Source organism: Diceros bicornis, chromosome 35 (genome assembly GCF_020826845.1).
Source record: "Diceros bicornis minor isolate mBicDic1 chromosome 35, mDicBic1.mat.cur, whole genome shotgun sequence".
Taxonomy (NCBI): domain Eukaryota; kingdom Metazoa; phylum Chordata; class Mammalia; order Perissodactyla; family Rhinocerotidae; genus Diceros; species Diceros bicornis.
In genome coordinates, this window is record NC_080774.1 from 9,963,480 (window position 1) to 9,991,475 (window position 27,996).

Here is a 27,996-nt window from a genome sequence, read left to right on the forward strand (position 1 = left end):
AGCTCCCGCCGCAGCATGTTGCGCGCCGCCGCGCTCGCCGCCGGCCTCGGGCCCCGCCTGGGCCGCCGCCTCCTGTCGGCCGCCGCCACCCAGGCCGTGCCGGCCCCCAACCAGCAGCCCGAGGTCTTCTACAACCAGGTCAGGCCGCCGGCCCGCGCTTTGTTCTGTCCGGGGGACCCGCCGGCTAGGAAGGCCCTGGGCCTCAGTTTACCCAGCTGGGGCTCGAGGGATTGGTGCGGTTGGTCTTTCCGCACTCCTTCCCTTCCGGCGAGCATTTTGGCCCCTTCGCCGCCTCCGTCAGCCGCGGGTCCGTTACCCAGCTGTGACTTTGGCCACTTATGCGTCCTCGGCCGCCGCGCGTTTTCCAGCGCCAGCTCTCGGGGTTCCATTCTCCCCCGGAGCGTCCTCGGCTTTCGTGCCCTTTTAGGCGCCTCCGTGTCTGCGCAGAGTCTTCACCACCACCCACCGAGAGGACGCGTCTATCCAAATCCCTCTTTGCAGGCACTTTCCCGTCTTTTCCTTCTTTTACCCTTTGACTCATGTTTTTGTCCAAGGAAGTCTAAAAGGAAGACAAAGAAGGAGGGGTCCTTTTTGGCTACGGTTCTCCAGTTCCCTGAGGGAGAGGCCAAGGCCAGTCGGCTGCTTCTGCTGCTGGGAATTGGGCAGGGGTGGGGGGACCTTCCTCTGGGGCGCAGTCCCCAAGTGGTGTCCGCGTCTCACAAGGAGCTGGCATTCTTTGACCAAAGCGAGGAAGGCCTTTCCAGGATGACGCTGATTCCCAGTGGCCGATTTCTTGCTTAACCAGGACTTAGGAATGTTCTTTTTTGATCTTTGAGTAAAGTACTCAAATTCACAGAGAAGGAAATTGGTCAGGAAAGAGCTTCTTTTGTTTGTGCAACAAGTATCGTTGCGGGCCGGCCCGGTGGCTTAGCGGTCAAGTGCCCGCGCTCCGCTGCTGGCGGCCCGGGTTCGGATCTGGGGCGCGCACCAACGCACCGCTTGTCCGGCCACGCTGAGGCCGCGTCCCACATACAGCAACTAGAAGTATGTGCAGCTATGACAGACAACTATCTACTGGGGCTTTGGGGGGAAAAATAAATAAATAAAGTTAAAAAAAAAAAGTCAGCTGATTAGCTTTTAAAAAAAAAAAGAGTTCATTGGTGCTGGATGAGGTGAGGCTGGGATTGCACTTCATAGATTGGTTTGGGATTCTGTCATCAGGCAAAAGGCTGGACTTGTGGTTCATTGATTGGTTAGCGATTCGGTCCTCAGCAAAGTCCAGTTTCATCAGTCCTTACAAACAAGTTATTCTTGTCCTTACTGTCTTCCTGTAATGTTGGTGGTTTGGTCCAATTTGAAGATTCGGAAAACAAGGCAACTCCTCTGAAATGGCTGCTCTGGCTCTATTTTAACGTGGCTCCACTCATGTCATCTTTCACACTGAAGATGGGTCTCACTGAACAATAAAATATTCTTCGTAGATATTTGGATTATCTTTCTAAGTCAGCACATTTGGATCTGATTTATTCTTCCCAAGGTCTGTAAAGCATTCCACCGTGCTGGAACTGGCTCCTCTGACAGCTCTTTGGGCTGTTTTCAGTGTTGCATTATTGCAAACCCTGTGGGCAAGAATGCCAAGGTTTAATCCTAAAACTTTGAGTCTCTTACCAGGGGCTCTAGGTACAAAATAGATCACATACCTGGACATTTCCCTGGGAGGTATTGTTTCCTTGAAGTTCAGTGAACTATGCTGGAGTCTGGAACTGTTGGCACAGGCTTTGAAGTTGCGTCTGAGCCGCTGGGTCTTCCCGCCGGAGGGCTTTTGGGGGAATGCAGCTCTTCAAGCTTGTTGGGGGTCTCACCTGGATGGGGGCGAGGACAGGCAATAGGTCTTCTCCTTCCCCCTCTATTTCTTAACTCAAAAGAGGAAGAGTGTGTGGTTTGGCCCACCTTCCTGGGGTCCTCTTGTGTCTACTTGTCCTGGGTGGGACTGCAAGGTGGTGCAAACTTCTTGGCTAGTTAAGGAGGTTTTAGGAGGAGTTCTTCCCTGATTCATCAGCAGGGACCCGACAGGGGAGCTGAAGACGGCCAGGCTTCCTGAAGACCAATGTTGCTCATCCTAGACGGGTTTCAGGGACACACCTCTGTCAATAAAACTGATTTTCATTTTTCATTCTGCTTTTCTTCCCTGACTTGGAGAGTACTTAAGATCTAGAAAGACAACTCAAAGGAAAACCCGCGGGACTGAGGTCTCAGCAGCGTGACCCCTCTGGATGGCTCACTTCCACCTTCAGCAGCGTCACCACTTCATGTTGGTAGATAATAATAATAATAAGACAAGAATATTGTTAGACACCATTTCGCCCTCTGGCCTCAGACTGCCTGCCGCTCACTAGTATCAGCTTGGGCAGGTTCATTCATTCAACAGACATGTCCTCAGCACCCTCCGTTCCAACGAACAGACAAGAATTGCTGCCCGTGGGAAGCTTCATCCAGGAAAGTGGAGACAGACAGACAAGTGAAATGGGTAGTTTGGTGCAAGGTGGTCCGTGCTATGGAGAAAAATTAGGGAAGAGGGGATATGGAGGGAGTACAATGACTTAACTCTACCTCAGCTGCCACATCTGTAAAATGGGGGAAAACCCTGTCTTTGTTATAGGGTTGCTGTGAAGATGAAGTGGGGTCATCCTTGTAGAGCCCTCAGCAAGTGCCTGATTCATGGCTCTGTATTTACTGCAGCCTTAAATAAGAGCGGGGATGGCAATGGTGCTGTTGAGCTTACAAGATAATGGTGATACAACTCCATTTTATGTGGGTGCTGTTGTAGTTGTAATTTGTTTCCTGAAGGGATGAGCTAGGTTGTGAATGGGAGTTTGGGGTGAATTAAATTTTTGTCTTTATTCTTAGCCTCTTGGCCCCAACTGAACTCAGGAACTGAAGAGAGAACTGACGAAAAGGCCATTAAGAAAGGATCTCCCGATATAGAATTTTCTGATTACAACAGTAATACATCCTCAGTACAAAAAGTCAAGCATTCCAGAAGTCTGTGAGGTAGAAACTCACCGGAAATACACATAGGCGCGTACAGATGTTCATTGCCTCCTACTTTATATTAGCAAAAACCTAGGAAACAAGCCAGCTTGCCTTCCATGGGGAAACAGATAAACAACATATGTTACAGGGATAGGAAGGAAGAATGCTATGCAGGCAGTAGTTACAAGGAATTAGCTGGAGATGTGTGAATGATGGATCTCGAAAACAGTGTTTCAGGGGAGAAAACGTCCAGCACTCTGCCTGATATGAAACTAATTAAAACTACTCAACACGAACTTTCCATTGAATGTGGGTAGATATACCTCCCCGTAAAATGTATAAAAATGTTCTGGAAGAGAAATGCACGTTGGCGTGAGGGTGGTCAATGCCCGGGCGGGGCTGCATAGGGAATCTGCTTGTGGGTAGTGATTAAACGGGACTTTGGCTTTATTTAAATGTTTTATTTCTTTAAAAGTAAGTAACCTGTAAGCAAATATAAAAAGAAAGCGACAGTCCTCCGATAATCCACCCCTGCTGGTAATCCTGCTAGCAGGTAGTATATACAGAGCAGGAGTTTGATTTTGCTTGTTTTTCTCAGGAGATTCTTACAGAATGAGCCAAAACCTCTGTTGGGCTAAGTGGTGGGGTGGGGTGGCTGTGTGCTGAGTGAGTCAAGTGAAATGTCCCCATACTGATGCCACTGGCTTTATTGCCTGATTAGGAGTTTTAAGATCCTTGGTAGAAATAGTAGATTCAGGCAACCCAGAGAATCTGAGGGTTCACTGGCCCTACCTGGGTTACTTCTGCTTCTAACAACAGTTGATTATCAGGGAATACCAATGCCGTTCAGTACCTCCTGCCCGCCCAGAATCTCTGGGAACACGCTGAGTTACGGGTGACTGGGTTATAAGGACGTTTGTGGTATTGAGACCAGGTGTGTTGTTGTGGACATGCATATGTACCCCGATCCAATGATCATGGTAATTGATCACTTGCGATCAATCGGGCCTGTGCTGAGGACCTCTCCCTACGTTTTCAGCTTTGCATCCTACCAACAACTCTATAGGCCAGGTCTTGTTCTGTCCTGTTTTACAGATGAAGAAACCAAGGCTCAGGGAGGTCACATTAAGTAGCAAGTATGAAACCATGGTTCAGACAGCTCTGTCCGACTCTGACATGCCCTTAGCCGCATGCTGTGCTGCCTCATGATCAGGCCCACTGGTCAGACAAAGAGGTAAATATTTAAGGGACAATTGACTCGAATATTTGGAATCAGAAGGGAGGAGCTGTGTTTGTGTTCCTACCACTGAGATCGGGATATAATCGCTGCTCAGTAAATAATTGTTGAAGGCATGAATGGTTGCCATTTATGAAACTATGTTTACAATTTTGTGCTCCTGTAGCAGGAATGGGAACCCAGTATTTCCACTCAAAGGGCCTTTTTGTGAAAAATTGGGGAGTTAACTGAACAGGAATGTGGGGACACGCAGGGAGTGCTGAAGTTGGCCAGGGGAAACGATTGCAGCAAGAGAGAGGTTGCCAAAACATAAGCCCATAGGCACACTGACATATTGAAACTGCCCGCCTGGCAAACAGTCTACAGTAGAATCCCACTGTGCCATCTTGGAAGTGGTGAAAATACAGGAATGCAGAGCAAACAAAGGCCCTGGGGCGTGGGGAGAGGTGGGGAGGGCTGGGGTCAGGTGCCACGATGTCTCCAGCAAGTCTGGGGGAGGTGGCTGCCCTTGGCCTTAACCCCAAACTAACCCCAAGGTTTCTAGATGATTGTGTGGAAAAGTGTGAATGTGTGTAGCATTCCATGTTCATCTTGAACTTTTCTCCTTGGGATCTTGTATTATGAAAGATAGCACCTGCTTTCTATCTGACAGAAGTTACCTGCTGCCACAGAAAAAGCCAGTGCCAGCAGGAGTCACCCCAGGATAGAAACCCACAGCTATTTGCTCACTCACCCTTGTCGAAAATAACATATTCTAGGGATGTGGATTTCCCAGGTAACAGAGTCCTAATTCTTTCACGTATCAAAGCTTGAACTAAAATCTTCCTAGAATGTATCCTACTTCCTTAAATCGGAGCTACTGAACGTCATTTAACCTTTTATTGGAAACCTTGGGCAGATCATGACTGTCTGCTGCCGCGGAGTGGAGGTGGCACTGGAATACGGCTCTGTCCTCACCTGGGTCAGGCCTCCTCCAGGCGTCCTGCTATCACGCTCACAGCTCTGCTATCCCTGTCCCTAGCTTCGTAGCCACCCGGCCAAGTGTCTATTTACAGTTCATAATCCACCAGGGCCTGGAAAACAAGATACCCAAGGCAGCCAAAGTTCATGTTATCCTGTAACTCAGCAAGTCTAATTTTTATACGGGAATCTGCCCCAAGTTTGCCATGGTGCGTGTCAGGGGTGGTTTGCTGCAGCAGCTCTGTCGGGAAGAGGGAAAGCTCATCCTAAAAGTGCGTTGTAGGAAATGGTTACATAAACTGTGGTCAGTTCGCATGGAGGAATGCTGCGTTGCTTAAAATAACGAGGTGGGGGGCTGACCCCATGTCTTAGCGGTTAAGTGCGCGTGCTCATCTACTGGCGGCCCGGGTTCGGATCCCGGGCGAGCGCCGACCCACCGCTTCTCCGGCCATGCTGAGGCCGCGTCCCACATACAGCAACTAGAAGGCTGTGCATCTGTGACATACAACTATCTACTGGGGCTTCGGGGAAGAGAAAAAGGAGGAGGATTGGCAATAGATGTTAGCTCAGAGCTGGTCTTCCTCAGCAAAAAGAGGAGGATTAGCATGGTTGTTAGCTCAGGGCTGATCTCCCTCCCCCCGAAAAAAAAACAAACAAAAAAACGAGGCGGATCTGCCTGTGGAATAATGTCCGAGAGAAACTGTTACCAAGAAAAGCAAGTTACGAAGTGAACGCCATGATCTCCAAGAGCACAGCTGCTCCCCGCCTCTGTCCCATTCCTGGCAGGACCCCAGCGCTGTTCCTGGCACACAGTAGGCGCGGAATCCAGAGCCCCCTCTGCTCTCCCCTCACTCGCCCTGCAGCCCCGGGGGCCCTTTCGGGTCCTCCTGTCCCCAAGCTCCCTCGAGTCCCCGCTGTGGCACGTGTCACTGCCGCCTGTGCGTTTGTGTCTCCCTTTGTTGGTCGCGCCCCTCCTCCCCAGGACCTGAGCTCAAGGAGCCGGGACTCTGCTGTTTCACTCTGTGCCCGGCATGGCGAGGGCACTCAGTTAAAACGTACTGATTGCATGGATGAGCGAATCCAACTTTTACAAGACGAAGTGAGAAATATTTATTAAAATGTATAGAAAATAGAGCATTTTGATGGAAAAGCTCTTTGAGTTTTGCCAACAGTCCAGACTCAAAGCGTCAACTCCTGGTGTCTCTCTGCTTCTAGAAACTCTAAGGAGGAAGTGTGAGTTGGGAGGCACCCCCTCCCGGGGGAGCAGTGTAAGCATGTTTTGTAAGTCAGGTTTTGGGTTTCCGGCCAGGAGGTTCTGAAGCCTGTGGCCTGGAGTCTGTCTGTCTGTTTATTCAAGAGAAGTCTCTGTGAAGCTGCCCTCTCTTGAAGCAGAACTTCGGCAGAGGCCCGGTGTGAGAACAGTGCCCATCCCGGCCCCCTCACTGAGGGAGAGAGGGGAGACCACTGAAGTCTGGCTCTGGGAAAAGGGAACCAGGAACTCCAGCTTCCTGCTTAGGCAAACCCAGGTTTATTTTATCACTCGAGAAGGGAGGATGGATTGTTGAAATGCAGCAGTGGAGAGTGACTCAGCAAATTCAGGGCTTTGAAAGGCAGACAGATGCCAGGGCGTGGACTTGCCAGGGTCCTAGTCTCAGATGAAAGGGACAGCGTGGGCGCTGCCGAGGGAGGAGGGGGCGAGGCTAGTGGGAGTTTAGCCAGACTGGCCCATTTCTCTGCTTCATACTTCCTGATCTTTGCAAAATAACAAAACTTTTCAGGACGAACTAATTTAGCAGGCTGCTGTGCAGGGAACAGCACAGAAAGAGGTATACAGACCTCCCTGGTCCTTGCTCCTAAAAGTCTTTAACCTGAGAGCTGCAGGATCGAGTAATGTTATTAACTGTGATAGTGAGACCCACTGTGTGCGGGGTCCTGGTGCAGGAACTTGACACTCGCTGGTGCGTTTAATCCCCACACCAGCCCCCAGACGTATTATCCCCAGGGACCAGTGAAGCATCTGGAAGTGCAGGGATTGGCCCAGGGTCACAGCCTGTGAGGGGTAGAGGTGGGATTCGAACCCAGGTCTGTCTGGCGTAGAGGTTGGTGCTTTTTACAGTGCCCAGAATAAAATCTCAAAATCAAACCTGCAGTAGAGCAGTAAGTAAACCATAAAGATGGAGATGAGGAAACAAGAGTTCTGACCTACTTGAAGGCAGACCTGGGCTCTAACTGGAAGCTGCGGTTGGAGGAAGAACTGGGCAAAGAGCACAGGCCTTGGAGTTCCAAAGACCTCGCTTCAAATCTGGGCTCTGCCCTCACTGCTGTGACCTTCAAGCAAGTGGCTTGACCTGTCTGTGCCTCAGTGTCCTTCTCTGTGAGGAGGGGATGAAATTTACCTTCTAGGTTTGCTGTGAGGTTTAAATGGGAATAATCCAAGCGCGTAAAGCTCCTGGTACAGGGGCTGCCACATCATGAGTAGCTAGTAAATGTTAGCCATGTTAGTCACAGGCAGGTGGCTGGGTGGACCGTCCTCCTGGTCAGCTAGGGGAAGGGGGTTGGAGGGAGTAGTGAGTAGTGCAGGACCAGCAGACTCACCTCCCCCGCAGTGGCCTGCCTCTCCTCTGTGCGCTCCCTATCCTCCTGCCTCCGTGCTTCAGTGAAGTTAGGTGTGAGGCTGGGAAACCTGACCCCGCGCCTGGGCCCCAGGGCGGCAGTGGGAGCAGATGCTCAGCAGGTGGAGGCAGAGCGTGCCAAGCCCTGTTCCCTGGTCCACGGGTGTCGTCTCTGCTCCTCCCCATGAGCGTCCCCTCCTCCGCATTCGCCAGTAGGAGGGGCTGATTCTCAGAGAGGGGAGCACTCGTGCAGGGCTCGGCACCACCTGGCTTCAAGCCTGAACTCTTTGCCACACCTGTTCCCCCACTGGGACGACCCATCACCTGCTTCCCAGCCCTCCTGCGGCGAGAAACAAAGGTGTTCTTTCTCTCTAGAGTAATCGACCCACTAACGTGCAACTACACAAACACATTTCAAAGCATCTAGCTGATGTTTACCCACGTTCTCCTGCCAAACGCCCAAAGCCTCTTACTGTATGTGCACAGCTGCGGGTTCCACTGTGATGGGGGGATAGGGGGTGCTCCAAAATACTAAATCTGAGCTGGAGAAAGTGACCCCTGGTAGTCCCTTTCCTGACTGGCACCTTCCTTGTCACCCATTTGGTCACCACTGTCACTGTCATAGCGTTGCATACCTACTCTGTGCGAGGTTCAGCGCAAACACTTGGAACCCTCACATGCCACTTGATGAGGGGGTGCTGTAGTGACTCCCACTTTATAGATGAGGAAATGATGGTGGGGGGAGGTGAAGTGCCTTGCCCCATGTGACACAACTAGGGGCAAAGGAGCCCGGATTCATCCGGATTCTTGTCTTGACCCCGGCCCATGACCACTGAGCCAGGCCAGCCCTCCCCAGGCCCCGCTGGCCCTGAGATCTCTGGCCCTGGCGTGAGCCAGGCACTGGGCTTTGCTTGGTGGCTTGGTCTTGCTTATGGTCCCAGGCTCTGGCCCAGAGTGACTGGAGGCGACTCCCCTGGGTCCTGAGCCAGAGCCAGGCCATGTTGCGATGCTGGGGCCAAGGAGAGCCCTTGAGGAAGGAAGGCAGAGAGTGGCTTGGCGAGCCCTGGGGAAGGACCAGCTTCCCCAGCCTGGGGGAGCAGCCTGCTGGGAGGTTTCTTGTCTGTGCTCCCCTGACGCCATCACTGGCTCTTGGGAGCAGAGAGTGAACTTTGGCACTTGGTTAAGCAGCTCTGGGTAAGGACCCTTTCTCTGAGCGAATGAAGAGGCTTCTGTCTTCCTGATATTGGCCTCATTAAAACAGCATACAGTCTCTCCCCAGACTTGGTCGCTGTTAATCCTCACAACAACAACAACAACTGTGAAGGCCACTAGGCCCTGAACTGAGAGCTTCACAGGACTCGCTCTCCTCTCTGACTCCATCTTCTAGCATTTCCTTCCTGGTTCACCAGTAACTCTGGCTGCCTTTGTTTTATCTCAAACTCACCAGACTTATTCCTGCCCCAGGACCTTTGTACTTGCTATTCTTGCTGCCTGGACTGCTTGTCCTCCCATTATTCCCGTGGCTGGCTCATTTTCCCCATTCAGGGCTCAGGTCAAATGTCTGCTTCTCAGAGAGGCACTCTCCAACCATCCCAGCTAAAGTTCTCTATCCTCTCCCCATTTGGTACTCTCTCTGGACCCTGTTTTTCTCCTTTGCACGTATTTGATTGCTTCCTTATTTTCTGTGCCCATGAGAGAAAGGTCCTTGTTGGGTTTGGTTTCCACTGTGCCCTCAGCCCTAGAACAGTGCCTGGCCCATGGCGGGTACTCACTAAATCTTTGCTGAATGGATGAAAGAGTAACCTAGCTCAGTCCTCACAACAACGCTGTGCAGCAGTGTGGTAGAAGAAAGATGCTTGCAGGTTCCTTGCTGCTCCTCCCAAGGAGGGGTGGAGGCTCTCTCCCCTCCGGTGAGTCTGGACTGGGCCTGGGACTCACTTTGACCAGTGGTATGTGGTGGTCGAAATGAAGCCCTGTGACTTCTGAAGCTTTCAGTTCTGCGTGGGTCTCTTGGAACACTCCTTCGGGGGAAGCCAGCTGTCGTGTGAGAAGTCTGACCAGCCTGAGTTCACTATGCAGTCAGGAAGCCCACGCAGCCACGTGGTGCCAGACGTGAGGGAAGAAGCCGTCTTGCACACCCAGCCCCAGGCACCCTCACTCTGCAGCCCCATGAGCCAGCCCCGGCAAGCCCTGCTCAGCTGAGCCCCACCAACGAACACAACTGTGAGAGAGAATACGGAATCACATTATGCCACCGAGTTTTGAGCTGATGTTACACAGCAATAGATATACATGACTGATAAGGTAGAAACATTCTATTCATTTTCCAGGTCAAAGAAACCAAGGCATTGAAAGGTCAAATGACTCACCCAAGGTCACTTGGCAGAGTGTGCACTCCAGCTTAGACTGTCTCTAAGGCCGTGCTTTTAACCTCTAGGGCACATCACTCTGAAGATAATTCATATTTGTTCTGATTTTTTTTTTTTTTTTTACATTGCTGGCAGTATTGGGTTGAGAGCTGGTCCTGAGAACTTTCTTCCTTCTCATTGTAGATCTTCATCAACAATGAGTGGCACGACGCTGTCAGCAAGAAAACGTTCCCCACCGTCAATCCGTCCACTGGGGAGGTCATCTGCCAGGTAGCTGCAGGGGACAAGGTGAGAAGTGGTGACTTTCCTTGGGGCGGGGCTGAGCCGGGTAGGGGTGGGCAAGGATGGTTTCATTTTTCACTTTGTATGTTTTTGTATGATGGAAACTTCACCATGTGTGTATTACTTTTACAACTAAAAAATGCCAAGGAACATTTTTGAGTAAATGAATCAATAGGATCTCTTCCTTGCAGACAGAGGTGCTAGATGGTACCTGTCTTCAGTACTTCATACAGCTGTGGACTTGTAGACTCAGAATTGAATTTGAGGACATCTAACCCAGTCTCTCCTTCCCAGACCTGGAAGTTGGAGGTCAGAGAAGGGAGGTGCACAGCTAGATGGAAATCTTGTTGAGTAGAGTTTGGGTCTCCTGAGATCTAGCTTTGCTGTTGGTAGTCTGTTTTGTTTCAATTATATAGACTGGTAGTAATTGAAAAATAGTAGTAGTAATTTTAAAATTTAAAAATTAGACTTTTAGTAAAAATATGTTTTTTTAAATAGAAAAGGCATTAAAAATACTTCAGGAATGCCTCCTGCCCTCCACTTTAAGACAGGCTTCTACATTCATGAATAAGGCCTCATTCCCTTTGCTAAAAGCAAATGTGAATACTTTTCTGGCTTATAAGGTGGTCTGATGGGAAATGTGCTTAATATTAATGAAAACCATGCTCCTCACCTCCTAGTACACATCTCTCTATATGAAAAATGCTAACTGTGTTGACTTGACCGCTTCCCCGAGGAGGGGGAGGCTGGTTCAGTCTGCTTTTGTTGGAGACTGCCGGTCATCTCAGAAGGAATGGTTAAGTTCGCTAGGCTTGCTTTCTTAGGAAGAAGGGAAATGGTCAAATTTTAAGCAGCGACCCCTGAGTGCCTCTCCCTCCAAAACTGTTTGGGGGATTTTGAAATGAAAATATGGAAAGGGAAGCTGTCAGGGTCCTCCTTCCCACTGTGCCTGCTGGAGAGGAGACTCTGAAGCTCATCCAGTGGAGGCCTTCGAGGCCGGGAGGGAGCGTTGGCGGCAGGGTCTGACACAGGCATTGACTGAAGCCCCTGTGGGTGCGTTTGGCAGCAGGTGGGTGGTATTTGGAGGTGCTTATTGTTCAGAAGGCCTGAGCTGCCTCGGTGGCTGTTTTCCAGGAAGACGTGGACAGGGCAGTGAAGGCTGCCCGGGCTGCCTTCCAGCTGGGCTCGCCCTGGCGCCGCATGGATGCATCCGACAGGGGCCAGCTGCTCAACCGCCTGGCCGATCTGATTGAGCGGGACCGCACCTACCTGGCAGTGAGTTCCCAGCCCTCTCCCCTCTCAACCCATATGGCAAATGGGCTCAGAGCATCCCGTGGACCACCAGGAAGGGGCTGCATTGCTGACAAGGAACTAGTCAGAATGGCATAGGCTGGGCACCGGTGGGGTATGCCCCTGCACCAACCAGAGGTGCCTCTCAGTGTCCCCTTTGATGCTGTCGGTTTGGCTAAGAAAGGAGGAGACCAAGGGGAGAGAAGGGAGCCATGATGGGAGGGCTTCTCAGGAGAGAGACCCTCCCCCACCCCGGATGACCCCTCTCCCTGAGCCCCTCTGAGTGTGGGCCTTTTCCCTGGCTGCCAGAGGCAGAAGGAACCAGGAGGGAATACCCTGCCCTGTCTCCAGTCCATTCTGCACATAGCAGCCAGAGTCAACCTTCTAGAAGGCAGATTATACCATGGCACTCTACTCTTAAGCCTTCCGTGGCATCCTGTATCCTTAGGATAAAGTCCTGTCCCCTCCACATGGTTTATAAGGCCCTGCCTGGGCTGCATCTCCCAACTCATGCTGGACACAGCTCAGCTCACCAGCCTTCCTTCGGCTTCTTGACTGCCAAGGTTCTTTGAGCACCAAGGCTTTTGCATATACTGTTCCCTCTGCCTGGGGTGCTCTTCCCTTCATCACCATTTGTGCCTTCCCTTCACCTAGTTACCTCCTACATATCCTGGTTTTAGCTAAAGCGTGCATCTCAGTTTAGAGTTTCTCAGACTGGGTTGGGCACCTTCTGGCTCTCTTGACATTTGTGATCAATGATTCGTGTCATTCTCCACTGGCTTTTTGCTCTGTAAGCTCCGTGTTCATCTCTGTATTTCCAGCTCCTGGATCTAGCCTAAAGCAGCAGCGTGAGACAACATGTTTGTGAAATGATTGATGAGAAGTTGGGAGCATCATTCCTCCCATCCCCCTCCTCGTTCTCCCCACCTCCGGAGAGCGAGGGGCAGTGGCCCAGAAATGCTGCAACATTCAGGGGCACAGAGGGGCCACCAGCCCTTCTCTGTCCACACTGGGCCTCCGTGCTATCTGTCACCACATTTGCTTTGATTCATTCCTGTGCCAGCGTGTCTGTGCTGATCTTGTTCTCTTCTCAGGCCTTGGAGACCCTGGATAATGGCAAGCCCTACGTCATCTCTTACCTGGTGGATTTGGACATGGTCCTCAAATGTCTACGGTATGGGCTCAGGCTTCCTGTTCTTTGTTCTGGCTGTGCCGAAGGGGCCGGGGTGTTGCTGGGGAGGAAGAAATAGCATAATGTGAAAGGATCACAGGAGTTGGAGAAACTTGTTCTATTAGACTCCATCTCATGGGGAAACCCCTCAGTACCAAAATCGTGATTTAGTCATAAATGTTTTCTCTTTCTTCTTGAGTTAGTTTTGGTAATTTATGATTTAGTTAGAATTTGCCCATATCATCTAGGTTATATAATTTGTTGGCTACAATTTTTATCTCTGTAAGGTCGGTCATAATGTCCCCACTTTCACTTCTGATTTTAGTTATTTGCGTCTTCTCCCCTTTTCCCTTAGTCTAGCTAAAGGTTTGTCAATTTTGCGGATGTTTTCAAAGAACCAACTTTCGCTTTTGTTGATTGTCTCTATTGTTTTTCTACTCTCCACTTCATCTCTCTGCTCTAGTCTTTATTATTTCCTTCCTCTAGCTAGCTTTGGGTTTAGTTTAATCATAAACATAAACATTTGAATGAGCAGGAAATACAAGATGAGGAGTAAGAGCTTTGTCACAGCCCTTTGGGTTGCCAGAGACTTAGAGACTTAGCCTAACGCGGGCAGTACAGAGAGTCGGGGTCTCACATCAGAAGGCCCCTGAGTCTCACGGCTGCCCGGCCCGCCCCCCGGCCTCGTGCTTCTCTTGACCACCCTGGGAAGCTGGCTGCCCCACGTGGGCGGCATCTGAGCTTTGCTTCTGTGTGCGTGATCCCAGCCAGACTAAGCTGCAATCCCTGAGTCCTAATGCCGGTTCCTGGGGGAGGGACCCTGATCGGCGGGCCTCCACTCTGACCAGCTGTGGTCCGGGTGGACAGATCCTTGTGCAAATAATGGCTGCTCCCCTGTGACCATGTGGACAGAGATGGAGGGGAAGAAGCAGTGCCAGAAAAGTAGGAGTTGGACAACAGAACAGTAGTTACCTCCCACCGGGTCAGTCATGTCTCCCAGGGGACAGTGGGCAGTGTCTGGAGGCATTTTTGGAGGACAGCTGGGGGGGGCGGGGCGGGCACTACTGGCATCTAGTGTGTAGAGGCCAGGGCTGCCACTCAATATCCTACAATGCAGAGGGCAGCCCCCACAGCAAAGAATTTTCCAGCCCCAAATGATAGTAGTGCCAAGACCGAGAACGCTCTGTGAGGACGCCCCAGAGAGAGCAGCCTGGTGAATCTCAGGCAGAGCCCCACTCCTTCCTGAGGTTGAGCTGTATGCCTTTGTGCTGACTCAAGAACTATTCCGAGGCGTGCAAAATGCATGTGATACAGACCTGGGGGGAAGGGAGCAGCGATGCCTTAACTTATGGGGATTGGCAACTCCTTGGCTATGTTTCTCCCCAGGTCCACAAACCCGTGTTCAAACCCAGGTCAACGTTGGTCAGGCTAACCTTGCCAGACGCACTCATCTCAGAAATCCGTCTGTTACCCTACATGATTCATCTTTCCCTCTCTTTCATTTTCCTACTTCCCTGAGAACCATTACGTACTGTAAACGCATGACTGTTGTGATCTCCCTAGCTCTAATTTGCTGGGCTTTTCTGTCACTGGTGTCCCTGTGTGTCTAGATAGTTGGGGCCCAGTTGAGGATTGGTTTCTGGTTCACTCAATCTTAGTACAGTGCTCACAGGACGTGCCCACTGTTAGATAGGTTTGCACTTTTCCACCAGATTCGATCCGTGGTTCTCAGATGATAATCTCTGGTACTGGGCTGGTATAACAATCACAGTTTAATAATCTGAATGTTTATTAAAAATACCGATTCCTGGGCCTCTGCCCCAGAGAAACAGATTGAGTAGGTCGGAGGTGGGCGCCTGCAATTTGGTGTTTTTTACATGTACTCCGGTGATTCTGGGGCTTAGAGGTTAGTTACCCAGAGTAGATTCTTGTGACCCTAGCGCTTATTGAAGTCTTGCTGGGAACAAGCCAACAGCAAGGGCAATTATCAGAAAGACCCCGTTGGACCAGTTTGGGTCTTCTGTTTCTGTTGGGGTTTACAGGGGTCCCTGACAGTCATTGATTCAGCTTGGATATTTTCTTTTTAAGTTATTATGCTGGCTGGGCCGATAAGTACCATGGGAAAACCATTCCCATCGATGGAGACTTCTTCAGCTACACCCGCCATGAACCCGTGGGGGTGTGTGGGCAGATCATTCCGGTGAGTGTTAGCCTCGTAATAAACAAAGGAAGGTTTATCAGGAGTGCCGTGAGATGCAGCAGTCTCAGGCTCACTGTAAAGGTGGGAGGGTCAGCAGGGTGGCATCGGAAGGTGGCCTGGGTTGAGAACAGGGGCTTTGACAAAGCCAGTGCTGCCACGGGTGAACTCTGTGACCTTGGGCAAGTCACTTATCCCCCTAAGACTCGGTCTCCCTATCTGAAAAGCGGAAGTGAACATGGTACCTGTCTTCGGGCGGTAGGGAGGCTTGAATGTGATGACTTAGCATGGTGCCTAGTATGTAAAGAGCACTAATGAATGTGAGCCGCTACTATCATCATCCACTACCTGCCTGGTCCGTCTGTCTTAGACCTACGATTGAGTGCTGGGGGGAACACAAGGGGTTCCGAGAACTCAGTGCTCCTTCTCCTCTGGGGTGCCGCTTTCTGTTGGCCAGTGTAGCTCTCGGCTTAGATTCGGGAGCGGCTGTTGTTTATTGCAGTGGAACTTCCCACTCTTGATGCAAGCATGGAAACTGGGCCCAGCCTTGGCAACTGGAAACGTGGTTGTGATGAAGGTGGCCGAGCAGACTCCACTCACCGCCCTCTACGTGGCCAACTTGGTTAAGGAGGTGTGTGGCTCGTGTCCGTCTTGACGTCTAAATGCCCGTGTATGGGCTAGCTTTATAGGAGTTCTGAGGAGGGGCCTCAGGGGCGCCAAAGATACCCAAGGGAGGTGGGTATCTGTAGAGAGGGACTGAGCGCCGCCCCCCAACCCCTTCTCAGCACACTTCAGCCATAGAGGCCCCCTCCTACCTGTTTTCTACATTGGGTTTCATTGCAAGCCCCCTTTGAAGAATGAAAATAATTCTGAGTGAATGCCATGGTGGAAGGGGCAACAGCCACAGGGAACCCCACGAAACAGATTCCTTGCTGTACCACTTAGAATTCCTGAGCGGTACCCCATAAGACTGGTTTCTGCTCCCCTGTGTCCTGGGCACACTGTCTCAGCTTCTCCGGGAAGGGATGTGTTTTCCCCTGTCCAGCCTGTTTGGAACGGGAGAATGACTCGCAGTGTCCCCGGCTGTTTGCCCACAGGCTGGCTTTCCCCCTGGCGTGGTCAATATAGTTCCTGGATTTGGCCCCACAGCTGGGGCTGCTGTCGCCTCCCACGAGGATGTGGACAAAGTGGCTTTCACAGGCTCCACCGAGGTAAGGCATCCCCAGGACCTCAACCTGTGCTACGTTTGGCTCAAGCTCCCACTGTCCTCAAATGATGATGCATTTGGGGCCGGCCCCGTGGCATAGCAGTTAAGTGCGTGTGCTCTGCTGCTGGCGGCCCGGGTTTGGATCCCAGGCGCACACTGTCGCACCACTTGTCAGGCCATGCTGTGGCAGCGTCCCATATAAAGTGGAGGAAGATGGGCACAGATGTTAGCCCGGGGCCAGTCTTCCTCAGCAAAAAGAGGAGGATTGGCATGGATGTTAGCTCAGGGCTGATCTTCCTCAAAAAAAAAAAAAAAAGTCCTACCAAAACAGTAAAGTTTGTTTAAAAGGAAAAATGTTTTAAAAAAACAAAAAGGATGATGCATTCAAGAATAGCCTCTGGGTACCGTGTGGGGGTCTGCCCCGGGGCCGCCTCTGAGTGGCTTGAGTGAGGGGCCCCACGTGTGCCAGGAGTGACCGTGCAGGGTTGAGCCCTTTGTGGGTTGGTTGACCAGCCAATTCCAGCTGCTGTTGTAGGGCCGGTGTCCCACGTGGGATAAATGGTCTGTGACTGTTTAGACTTCACAAAGGTCACAGCTCTCTGCCACATCAGGCTCCGTGACTGGCACTGCCCTGGCAGTTAAAGAGTGTGGGGTCTGGAAGGATATGAGTTCAAATCCCAGCCTTGTGGTGATGACATGGGGTGATTCACTGAATGTCTTTGGGGCTCTGTTCATTGTCTTTAAAATGAGGATGGCAGTGTTTCTGCAGCAGAGACAATATGTATGGTGTAGCGGAGAAGATAACTAACTGTTTCAGCAGCACTTACTAACTGTGCAGCCTGGGCAAGTCACTTAGCCTCCTGAAGCCTCCGTTTCCCCATCTGTAAAACGGGGATAATAACTGTGCCCACCTCACCAGGTTGGAGTGAGTGAGACAAAGCTGATGAAGCGCTCGGCAAAGGTGGAGCCCAGGGTAAATGCTCAATAAGTGAGTGAGTGAGTGAGTGAGGGCTGCTGTTATGCTGCTCCATGCCAGGCCCCAGAGAGACACAGATGAATAGATCCCTGGTGATTCCTTAACATAATTTCCTTGAAATCAGGGAAAAAATTCCTTCTGAAGGGGTAACTTTTTCCTATCCCTGAATTTTTGGAAGGCTTCATCACATGACTTCAGCGAAGGCACACTGAATGGTGTAGCGAATGTGATCTTCACACAGTCCGCCTGAGATAAAGATGCCTTCAAACACTCAGTCTGTCTGCAGCGAGGGCAGTTCCGGGAGGGCAGGACAGTGGCCAAGATAATGTGGTTCTTTCCTTGCTTAGTCACCAGTGACCTTAACGCCTCAAGGGGATGTTGAGCATCTTGCAGAGGGGATGGTTTCCTGACTGAGACACATGTGTTCATTCAACAAATAAGTATGGAGGTAGCTTTGTGCCAGGCTCTGGGAATATGGAGGTGAGAAGCACTCATTCTTGCCCTCACGGAGGGTGTCATGTGCTGGGGGACCACACTCAAAACACCACGGGAAGGAGGCAGGTTAGGGGGTCTGAACTGGTGCCGGACTCAGGGTGCCCAAGTGTGAATTCCAATTCCACATTTACCAGCTGTGTGACTTTTGGCAAGTGACTTGACCACGCTGAGCCGCAGCTCCTGCATTTCTTAATCAAGGAAAAGAGTCACCCTACCCTCTGAGGTCGTTGCGAAGATTGAATTTAATGCACACAAAGTACTTAGCACAGTGCCTGCTCTGTAGGAGGTGCTTAGTACATAGAAGCCACACAGCTGTGACTCTGCTCATTTTGTTACTGTCACTGTCATCCTAGGAGCTCAGGGGGTGGGGCAGTGATGGCCAGATTTGGTGAAATTCTCCAGGTCTGCTGTAATCCAGCTGCTCCCTCAAGTGGTGGGGTCCTCTGTCTGTGTCTCTGAGAGCACTTGGCTCTTTACCCCCACTGAGAGCGTGTCTCTGTCTCTGCTTTCCTACAGGTTGGCCACCTAATCCAGGTTGCGGCGGGGAGCAGTAACCTCAAGAAAGTGACCCTGGAGCTGGGAGGAAAAAGCCCCAACATCATCATGTCAGACGCTGATAGTAAGCTTTCATGGGGAGGAGCTCTGGCATTGAAGGCAGCCACTAGCTGTCCATACAGTGGTTCTCCTCACTTCCCCAGTCCTTAGCATCCCCTGGAATCGATTTCTGCTCCCAGGGCCGCAGGGTGAAGGCCCAACTCCTCAACACGGCCCTCTGCCTGCACGACCTGGCCTCGGCCCCTCTCCCAGCTTCTCTCCTCTCTGCTCCCTGCGATCCAGCCAGGCTGAGCTACTTAGTTGCCCAACTGTGCCGCACGCTTCCTCTCAGACCAGACTGCTCTTCCTCCATCACATCCTTTTTCCTGGTCCTGCTTAGGAGCTCCCAGATTTGCCCTCCTCCAGGGAGCCTTCCCTGACCACCACAGGTCGGCTGGGTTGGTGCTCTGGCCACCCTCGGCTCCGTTACCACAGTGGGTTATGACCGCTGCTCTTTGTGTGTCCACGCTCCGAGAAGGGGGAGATTGGGTCTGTTTTGTGCCCACACGGGGTCTGGCACCCAGCAGGCGCTGAGGCAGCCACTAGGGCGCTCTCCTCACAGTTGCCTTTCTGCCTCCCCAGTGGACTGGGCTGTGGAGCAGGCCCACTTTGCCCTGTTCTTCAACCAGGGCCAGTGCTGCTGTGCAGGCTCCCGGACCTTTGTGCAGGAGGATGTTTACGCCGAGTTTGTGGAGCGGAGCGTCGCCCGGGCCAGGTCTCGTGTGGTCGGGAACCCCTTTGACAGCCAGACTGAGCAGGGGCCACAGGTACGCCCAGCAGCTGGCAGGAGGTCTGGGCATCCTGAGCCAGCATGGAGAAGCGGGAAGGGCCTTGGACCCAGAGTCAGGCAGGCTTGGCCTCAAGTCTCAGCTCTGCCCTGTACCAGTTGTGTGTCTGTGAAACCGCATGCCCTCTCTGAGCCGCCATTCTCTCATCCTTAACGCCCACCCCTCCTAACTCACAGGGTGGCTGTGCAGTGGAAATTAACCATGGAAAGCATTTTGTAGATTACATACACATAATAAATACTAAGAGTGTCTGTGCAAAGGGAAGGCATGGTCCCTGGACCTTGGCCACCATAAAAATGCATGAGCCTGGACACACGCGGATGTTCACCGTGGTTATCTTGGGGGAGTGGGGCAGAGGGCCACGGCAGCGGTGGTGGAGGGACTTGATTTCCCTTTATACTCTTCTGACCCATTGGATTTAAACAAAATTTTTTTTTTTTTTTTTGCCATAAGAGTGTATTCATTTTAATCAATAGAGCTATAGTCAATAATAATTATAATAAAAAGAAATATAGTGCCTCTCTCCACCATTTCCTCTCACATCCTGGTCCTTTTTCCAGCGTTGTCCTTAGACCCAGCCTGCCCTGGGCTCACTCTCCACAGGGCCCTGCGGTGGCCTCCTCCAGCCACCCCCTCCCAGGCCTGAGGCGTCCAAGGGGTCAGGAATGCTCCCATCTCCCACAAGTCCCTGCCCACGTGGCCCTGAGCCCACTTCTGGGGCCCAGGGGTGCCTCTCTGCAGGCCCCATTGTCCTGAGGGTGCTGCACTGCTGGGGTCCACTCCCCAGCCTCTAGGGCTGGCCAAGGCAGCCTTTTTTTTTTAACTGACAGTTTAGGTTTATAGAAGTGAGCTAAAATTACAGAGTTCCCATATACCCCTAGGTCCCCCACCCCCACCCCGTTTCCCCTATTATTAACATCTTGCATTAGTGTGGTACATGTGTTATAATTGATGAGCCAATATTGATATAGTGTTATTAACTGAAGTCCATAGTTTATTACCTTAGGGTTCACACTTGGTGTTGTACATTCTATGAGTTTTGACACATGTATAAAGACACATATCGACCATCACAGTATCATACAGAGTAGTTTCACTGCCCTAAAAATCCCCTGTGCTCCACCTCTTCATCCCTCTCTCGCCACAACCCCTGGTAACCATTGATCTTTTTACTGTCTCTATAGTTTTATCTTTTTCAGAATGTCTTATAGTTGGAATCATACAGTATTTAGCCTTTTCAGACTGTCTTTTTTTTTCTTTTCAGGTTGGCTTCTTTTACTTAGCAATGTGCATTTAAGTTTCCTCCATGTCTTTTTGTGATTTGATAGCCCATTCCTTTTTATGGCTGAATACTATTCCATTGAATGGACGTACCACATTTTCTTTACCTACTCGTCTGTTGATGGATCCTTGAGTTGTTTCCATTTTTTGGCTATTGTCAATAGTGCTGCTATGGATCCCTATATCTTTTTCTGTCCTGTTTTTCTTTGTGGTTTGTGGCTCTTTAATTATTAAGGTAATACAAATTTGTATAAAAAATTTAATAAAAAAGTATTTAAAGTGAAAAATAAGACCCCCTTGCTCCCCTCCACGTCCATTACCCATAGGTAACCACACATACACACACACAGAGTTACATTTTGTATGTTTGTTTTAACAAAAATAGGATTATATAATATGTATTGTTGTACAAGCTTTCCCCCTTTACAGAATATCTTAAGCTGTCTTTCTGTGACAGTTAGTTCACAGATCTATTATTGATGACAACACAGAATATGGATGAACCATAGTTATATTAACCAGCCCCTCAACTGATGTATACTTAGAATTGTTTCCGTTTTTTGCTTTTACAAAGTGCTCCCCAGTGAATATCCTCATTCAAGTGCCTTTGTCACATGTTGAATAAATTCCTAGAAGTTCAATAGCTGGGTCAAAGCATATGCGTTCTTAATTTTTCGACCAACATTAATAAACCACCTGCCAAAGGAGCTATACTAGCTTACAGTCCATCTTTTAAATTGAGATATAATTGATGTATAACATTCCTTCTAACAGTGTATCAATATTACAGTGTATGTAATGTACCCTTGCCATCAATGTATTTTCTTACTATTTAAAATTTTCAGGGGCCGGCCCGGTGGCATAGTGGGTTAAGTTCACGTGCTCCACTTTGGCGGCCCGGGGTTCGCAGGTTCGGATCCCGGGCGAGGACCTACACACCACTCGTGAAGCCATGCTGTGGCTGCGTCCCACATACAAAAAAAATAGAGGAAGATGGGCACAGATGTTGGCTCAGGGACCATCTTCCTCAAGCAAAAAGAGGAAGATTGGCAACAGATGTTAGCTCAGGGCCAATCCTCCTCACAAACAAATAAATAAATTTTAGTAATGTCATAGTTGGAAAATAAACACTGGGTTTGAAACGCATGTCTTTGAGGGCTGATGAGCTTGGTTGAACTTTTTTTCTTACGTTTTTGGCCCTTCGTGTTTCCTCATCCAGCCTGGCTTATTCATGACCTTGGCCCATTTCCCAGTTGCCTCCTTGCCTGTGTGGCGCTAAGCCTGAAGCTAGGAGAGGTCTGGCTCTAGCATCTCTGTAACTCTGGGCTCCTTACCTCACAGGTGGATGAAACTCAGTTTAAGAAGGTCCTTGGCTACATCAAATCTGGAAAGGAAGAGGGGGCGAAGCTGCTGTGTGGTGGAGGGGCAGCTGCTGACCGTGGCTACTTTATCCAGCCCACTGTGTTCGGAGACGTGCAAGACGGCATGACAATCGCAAAGGAGGAGGTTAGTGTGGGGCCAGCACCCTGGGGAATGTTCTCAGGAGGAGAAACGGACAGTTCAGTCCAGTATCTTGACAGTGGCTTTGGGCCAAATCCTGGCTCTATGCCTAGGACAGATTATTTACAGTTCACATTTGATCTTGTCACTCTTCTCTGCAGCCTCTTATGGCTACCCGCTGTCTGGGAGAACTTCTAAATTTGCTGACATAGCCTACAGGCCCCTTGTGTTCTGGTTCCTCCAAGCCATGAGTCAAAGAATGACTTTGCCTGGCCTTTCTCACAGTCTTCAAATAAGCAAGACACTGGACTAGACCAGAGGGCTGATTTCCCCACACAACAAGATTCCCTTGGTGTTCTCCCCCTCGGCACTCGTGACACAGGGCAGCAGCTCTGTTGCATTCCTTCATTTCACAAATATTTACCTGATGCTTACTGTGTGCCAGTCTCAGACCTTGGGGATCCAGAGGTATCCAAAATTTTCTGCCCTTGCAGAGCTCAGACTTGCTTCACCTCTCCCAGCTGGATTAAGCCCTTTAGGGGCCCTATGTAGAGAAAATATAGTGTCATCCCTTTTCATATATAAGTCAAAATAAAATATTAGTTGCAACATCAGAGTAAGCAAGTCCAACAGCGTTCGGCCTCTTTTCCCATCATGAATACTTTGCTGCTTTTTTTTTTTGAAATCTCAAATATCAGCCTTCTGGAAGGGCGGGGAGGTGGGTCCCTCTGCCCTGCCAGTGCCCGAAGCACATGATGCCCCGTCTCACAGTCCTTGCTCCACTGTGCTGAGCTCTTGGCAGTCTTCTCCCACCTCCGTCTTGACACTCGCCAGTCCTGGAGTCAGCCATTTCTCCAAGAAGTCCCAGTTCCCTTTAGTGGAGAAGGGGAGCTTGTAAGAAGGGGCACTGGGTGTGCTTGTGCCTGGAACTCTGGTTCCCTCCTCCTCCCTGCTCCTCTCCCCCACTGTGGTTTGGCCAGTTTCTGCTTCTGTCCTGTCACTTCTGCAAAGCCTTCCCTGCTACCCCTCCTCCCCAACTAAGTCCAACCAGGTATCTCCTCTGGGCTCCCACCACTCATTACACTGCTTGGAATGGGCACATTCTAATCACTCATTATACTGTGATCACTTACAGCCCATTCCCCCCAGTGCTGTCCCGAGAGGGCTGAGAGCAGCCACACCCTGAGAGCAACAGGCACACCCAGCTCTGACATCTTGGTTTCTAAATACTGTTGTCCACTGAAAGAACCGAGGACCCCTTGAAGAAATGGCTCACTCTGGGAATAGGGCAGGGAAAGTACCAGATAACCTGGAATGTCTTGAGAGTAGAGACCCTGTTTGTTTACAGTTGGTTCTTCAGTGTCTAGTGTCTGCCCTGCTGAATGACTGACTTAAATTCTTTGACGCTAAATCTACGTGTGGCGTGCCAGGAACCCCACCTTGCAGGCCTGTTTAGAAATAAGATAAGGTGTGTAAAGCATGCAGCACACAGACAATAACCAGAGCCCGTTAGCCTGCCTCCCTTTTGTTTCAGTGAGCTCGGGGGCTGTCGTCTCTCTGAACTGTGAGGGTATGTCTGGGGGCTCGTTACCACATCTGGAATCATCTGCTCAGTGCTGCAAAAGCTGGACAGCGGCTGGTTCCATGTCTGCCACGCCCTCCCACTCTGCTCTCTCACCCCAGATCTTCGGGCCAGTGATGCAGATCCTGAAGTTCAAGACCATAGAGGAAGTTGTTGGGAGAGCCAACAATTCCAAGTATGGGCTGGCTGCAGCTGTCTTCACGAAGGACTTGGACAAAGCCAATTATCTGTCCCAAGCCCTCCAGGCTGGCACTGTGTGGTAAGAGCCTCCTTGCAGCCCCCACCACCCAGGAGGGATCCCCAAAGCCAGGATCTTCTGGAATCCAGTGCTCACATCCCAGGGGTGCTGGGCTCAGTTCCTCCTGGGCCAGGGTGTGGTACAGCGATAGGTTAGAGATTTCCTGCCCCCTCTCCTCCAGGAGATTAAACTGCCCTCCAGTGCATATGCCCATGCAGCTGTTCTTGGGCAAGCAGATGGATGACTGGGGCTCCTTATCAAGCTCTGCAGGAGACCAGGGCTGAGGGCCTACACCTGTGTAACACTGGTCTTAAAAGCTTAGCACCTGCTTCACACCCAGTAGGATGGCTGTAATTTTAAAATACAGAAAATGCCAAGTGTCGGTGAGGATATGGAGAAATTAGAACCCTCACACGTTGCTGGTGAGAATGTAAAATGTTGCAGCCACTATGGAAAACAGTCCGGCAGTTCCTCAATAAATTAAATATAGAATTACCATAGGACCCAGCAATTCTACTCCTAGGTATATAGCCAAGAGAAATAAAAACATAAGTCCGCACAAAAAAGTGTACCCAAATGTTCACAGCAGATTATTCATGATGATATTTTGGGGGTGATAGAAATAGTCTTTATTTGGGGTGACAGAAATATTCTGGAATTGGTGGTGATAGCTTGGAAAACATTGTGAATACGCTATAAACCACTGAAGTGTACACTTTAAAATGGTGAGTTTCCAATTCAATTAAAATTTAATAAATTTTAAAAATTGCAAAAGAAGTTTAGCACCGAATTAGAAAAAACGGTTCATTAAAATGGAAAGATGTCATGTAGTGCACCCTGTGACTGATGTCCATCTGTGACCACATCAGGAAGGACGAAGATGATTTACAGCTTTATTTCACGTGGCATGCTTTCGACTCCTACATTGCTGATTACTGCTGTGGTTCTACCCATCGGTTTTTTTCTCAGTAAAATTTTAGAGCAATACAGGCCGTCTGTGGGGTATGACATAGGTTCTCCAGGAGTTACTTCTGAAATCTTGTTTCAAACTCTAGGGTCAACTGCTATGACGTGTTTGGGGCCCAGTCACCGTTTGGTGGCTACAAGATGTCTGGGAACGGCCGCGAGCTGGGAGAGTATGGTCTGCAGGCATATACCGAAGTGAAAACCGTGAGTATGGGCCCCTTGTGAGCCCTCTCTGTCGTGAGAGTCCATCAGTATTTATCACTAGTTTCTTGTTTTAAGCCAGAGGAGCTGCAAAAGAGGGCAAAGACTCAGTCTCTGCTCTGTCCTGGGAGAAATACCCAGCACTTGATGACCACTCTGCCCCCATAGTCTTTTGCTGGGCTTTGTTAGACACCACGCTCTGTAAAACCTGAGAGAAAAGAGAGACCCAGTGGGCGAAGCAGCGAGGAAAAGCTTCTAATGAGAATCAAGTTACGAGGCATTAGATGCCAAGGGCTGTAAATATACCCAAATCCAACCCATAGGGATTTTGCAATTTCAGTGGTAGGAATATAGCCCGAAGAACTAAGCAGAAATATAAGGCAAGTGTTATTTCCAGAAATAGTCATCACAGTATTATCTAAGAGGGAGAACTCAGTTGTAACCTAAATGCCCAATAAATTATGGAACATCCTAATCATGGAATACTAAATAGCCATTAAAATAGCTTGCAGAATATTCGATATGGGAAATGCTCATCCTTTAAAGTAAACAAGCAGATACAAAGTAATAGATGCAGTATAAGTCCAATTTAAAAACTATATATGCATATATATAGATACTCAGGTATCTTTATTTATACATATGAAAAAGACAGGAAAGAAAGACATTGAAGTGAAAATGATCTTCTCTCTACAATGAACACTAATTACAGTTTAACCAGAAAACATACTTGGAAGTGATGCAAGTATTTCTCACTTGCGAGTGAGAAATGGGCTGAGCTGGGCTTTCCTAGGATTGGAAAAGAGAAGGCTCAGGGCGAGCAAACCAGCCAGGGGGAGCAGGGTGAGAAGGGGGGGCCAGGTGAGAAAGGCAGACAGTGATCTTCATTCAGTCCTACAGTGGTAAGCCTGAGAATAACGAGACCAATAAGACTCAAACTCTGTTCTCAAGAAGCTCACTGGAATAAAATAAACATGTTTGCTTATTTATTGAAAAATTTCCAATAGATACGAGAGGCGAAACCCAGATTTGCAATTGACATTGAGATGTCATTGGCCTGTGACTGTTCATCAAAACGATAGTTATGGACGAGATTATTTAGGTGTGGAGTGAGGTGGGAGGGAGGGCCAGGACCGAGCCCCGAGGAACTGCAGTATCTAAGGACTGACTGGAAGGCTGTGGGAGAGCCTGAAAGGAGAGGCGTGATGGAGGTGACTTGTGGAGGAATCAGGTGTGAGCTGCTGAGTCTGGAGGCCTCAGGAACTGAGATGTGGGGAGAACGGGAGGAAGCTTCTGAAGATGGAAGGGGCAGGACTTTTTATTTATTAATTTTTTTTGTGAGGAAGATCAGCCCTGAGCTAACATCCGTGCTAATCCTCCTCTTTTTGCTGAGGAAGACCGGCTCTGAGCTAACATCTATAAGGGGCAGGACTTGATGGCTGGGAGGGGTATAGGATGCAGGGGAAGGAGGCCAAGCTGATTCAGCCCAGCACACACCAGGCACTGTGCTTAGTGTTCATGATAAAGATGCCTGTATATTGAGCTCTGGGAACTCAAGTGATGATACTAACAACAATAGAGATTTTCCAGAGGAGAAGTCAAGTTTGCAAGGGAGTCTGATGAGAAAATTTCTTCCTTTAAACTTTTTTTCTTTTTTTTGAGGAAGAGCGGCCCTGAGGTAACATCTGTTGCCAATCTTCCTCTTTTTTTCCGCCCCAAAGCCCCAGTACCTAGTTGTATATCCTAGTTGTACGTCCTTCTAGTTCTTCCGTGTGGGATGCCGCCTCAGCATGGCTTGATGAGGGGTGAATAGGTCTGTGCCCAGGATCCGAAACGGTGAACCCCAGGCCGCTGAAGCGGAACGCGCGAACTTGACTGCTACACCACCAGGCCGGCCCCTAAGCTAATTTTTACCAAGTGCTTGCTTTGTGCCAGAATTTGTGCTGGGTTTCCTCATGTGTGTTATCTCATTTACTGCTCACAACAACCCCATGAAGAAGATACTGTTGTTATCCCATTTTATAGCTGAGGAAATGAGGCACACAGAAGGTAAAGCTGGGATTTAACCCCAAATCCATCTGAATCTGGAATCTTCCCGCTTAACACATTGAGACACCTGTGAGCTTCAGCACATTATTTTTTCCTTGCTTTGATTCTTTTGGAGGAAAATATGGATCTAGATTAGGTCTCAGCCTGGGCAGTATGGACACTTGGGGTTGGATAATTCTCTGTTGTAGGGGGCTGTCCTGTGCAGTGTAGGATGGTGAGCAGCATCCCTGACTTCTACCCACTAGATGCCAGTAGCACCCCCACCCCCCTCCACCCCATGACAGTCAAAAATGACTGGGTTAAGGGGAGGCAGAGTGTGATCTCATGCAGAACACAGCCCTGGCGGTTCCTGGGACTGGCCAGTGGGCCATGGAGATGTTAGAAGTAAGGAAAGCCCTCTGCTCCTAGGCAGGCAGCACCCAGCACAGGGTGCCTGCAGACCACAGGGAAACGTGAAGATTTAACTACTTCTCTGCACCCTCTTCCAGGTCACAATCAAAGTTCCTCAGAAGAACTCATAAAGAACCAGGCCGGTTTCCTTACTCCTCCAGTGACAGAAAGTTCAATGAGATGAGCAACAAAACCAAGAAAGATGACTCTTGCATGCTAAAAGTCTCAAAAGGGAAATTCTCCCACAAAATCTCTTGGATCAAGAAAGTCCCAGAATTTGAATTAATAAATGGGGTGGGTGTGGGGTAAAAAGTGCTACTAGCTTTCAGGGTGATTTTTCAAACATAGATTCAGATGTCTCATCCTGTCCACCTGGTACGCTTCTGTAACTTGCCTTTATGGGGGAAGAAAAAGCCATTGTTTAAAATTGTGTTAACATTGAGGCAACAGCTAGCACCTTGCTTTGTATTCTGGACTAAAACTCATTAAAAACAGTGCTGCTCTTCACTGTTTGAGTAACTTCTTCCATCTCAGTGACCCAAGGAAATGCTACCACACGGGTGTTCCCGTCCCCTCTT

General features: G+C 49.8%; 1 protein-coding gene across 1 annotated transcript; it reads left to right on the plus strand.

The window, feature by feature from the left end:
* On the plus strand, window positions 1–27,925 carry ALDH2 (aldehyde dehydrogenase 2 family member). Its single transcript, XM_058531434.1, has 13 exons — window positions 1–138; window positions 10,395–10,499; window positions 11,628–11,768; window positions 12,878–12,957; window positions 15,043–15,154; window positions 15,654–15,782; window positions 16,249–16,362; window positions 18,346–18,448; window positions 19,006–19,190; window positions 21,834–21,998; window positions 23,676–23,833; window positions 24,868–24,982; window positions 27,517–27,925. Exons 1-13 carry the CDS (start codon window positions 16–18, stop codon window positions 27,547–27,549), a joined length of 1,563 nt encoding a protein of 520 aa, XP_058387417.1. The 5' UTR covers window positions 1–15; the 3' UTR covers window positions 27,550–27,925.
* The last annotated feature ends 71 nt before the right edge of the window (window positions 27,926–27,996 follow it).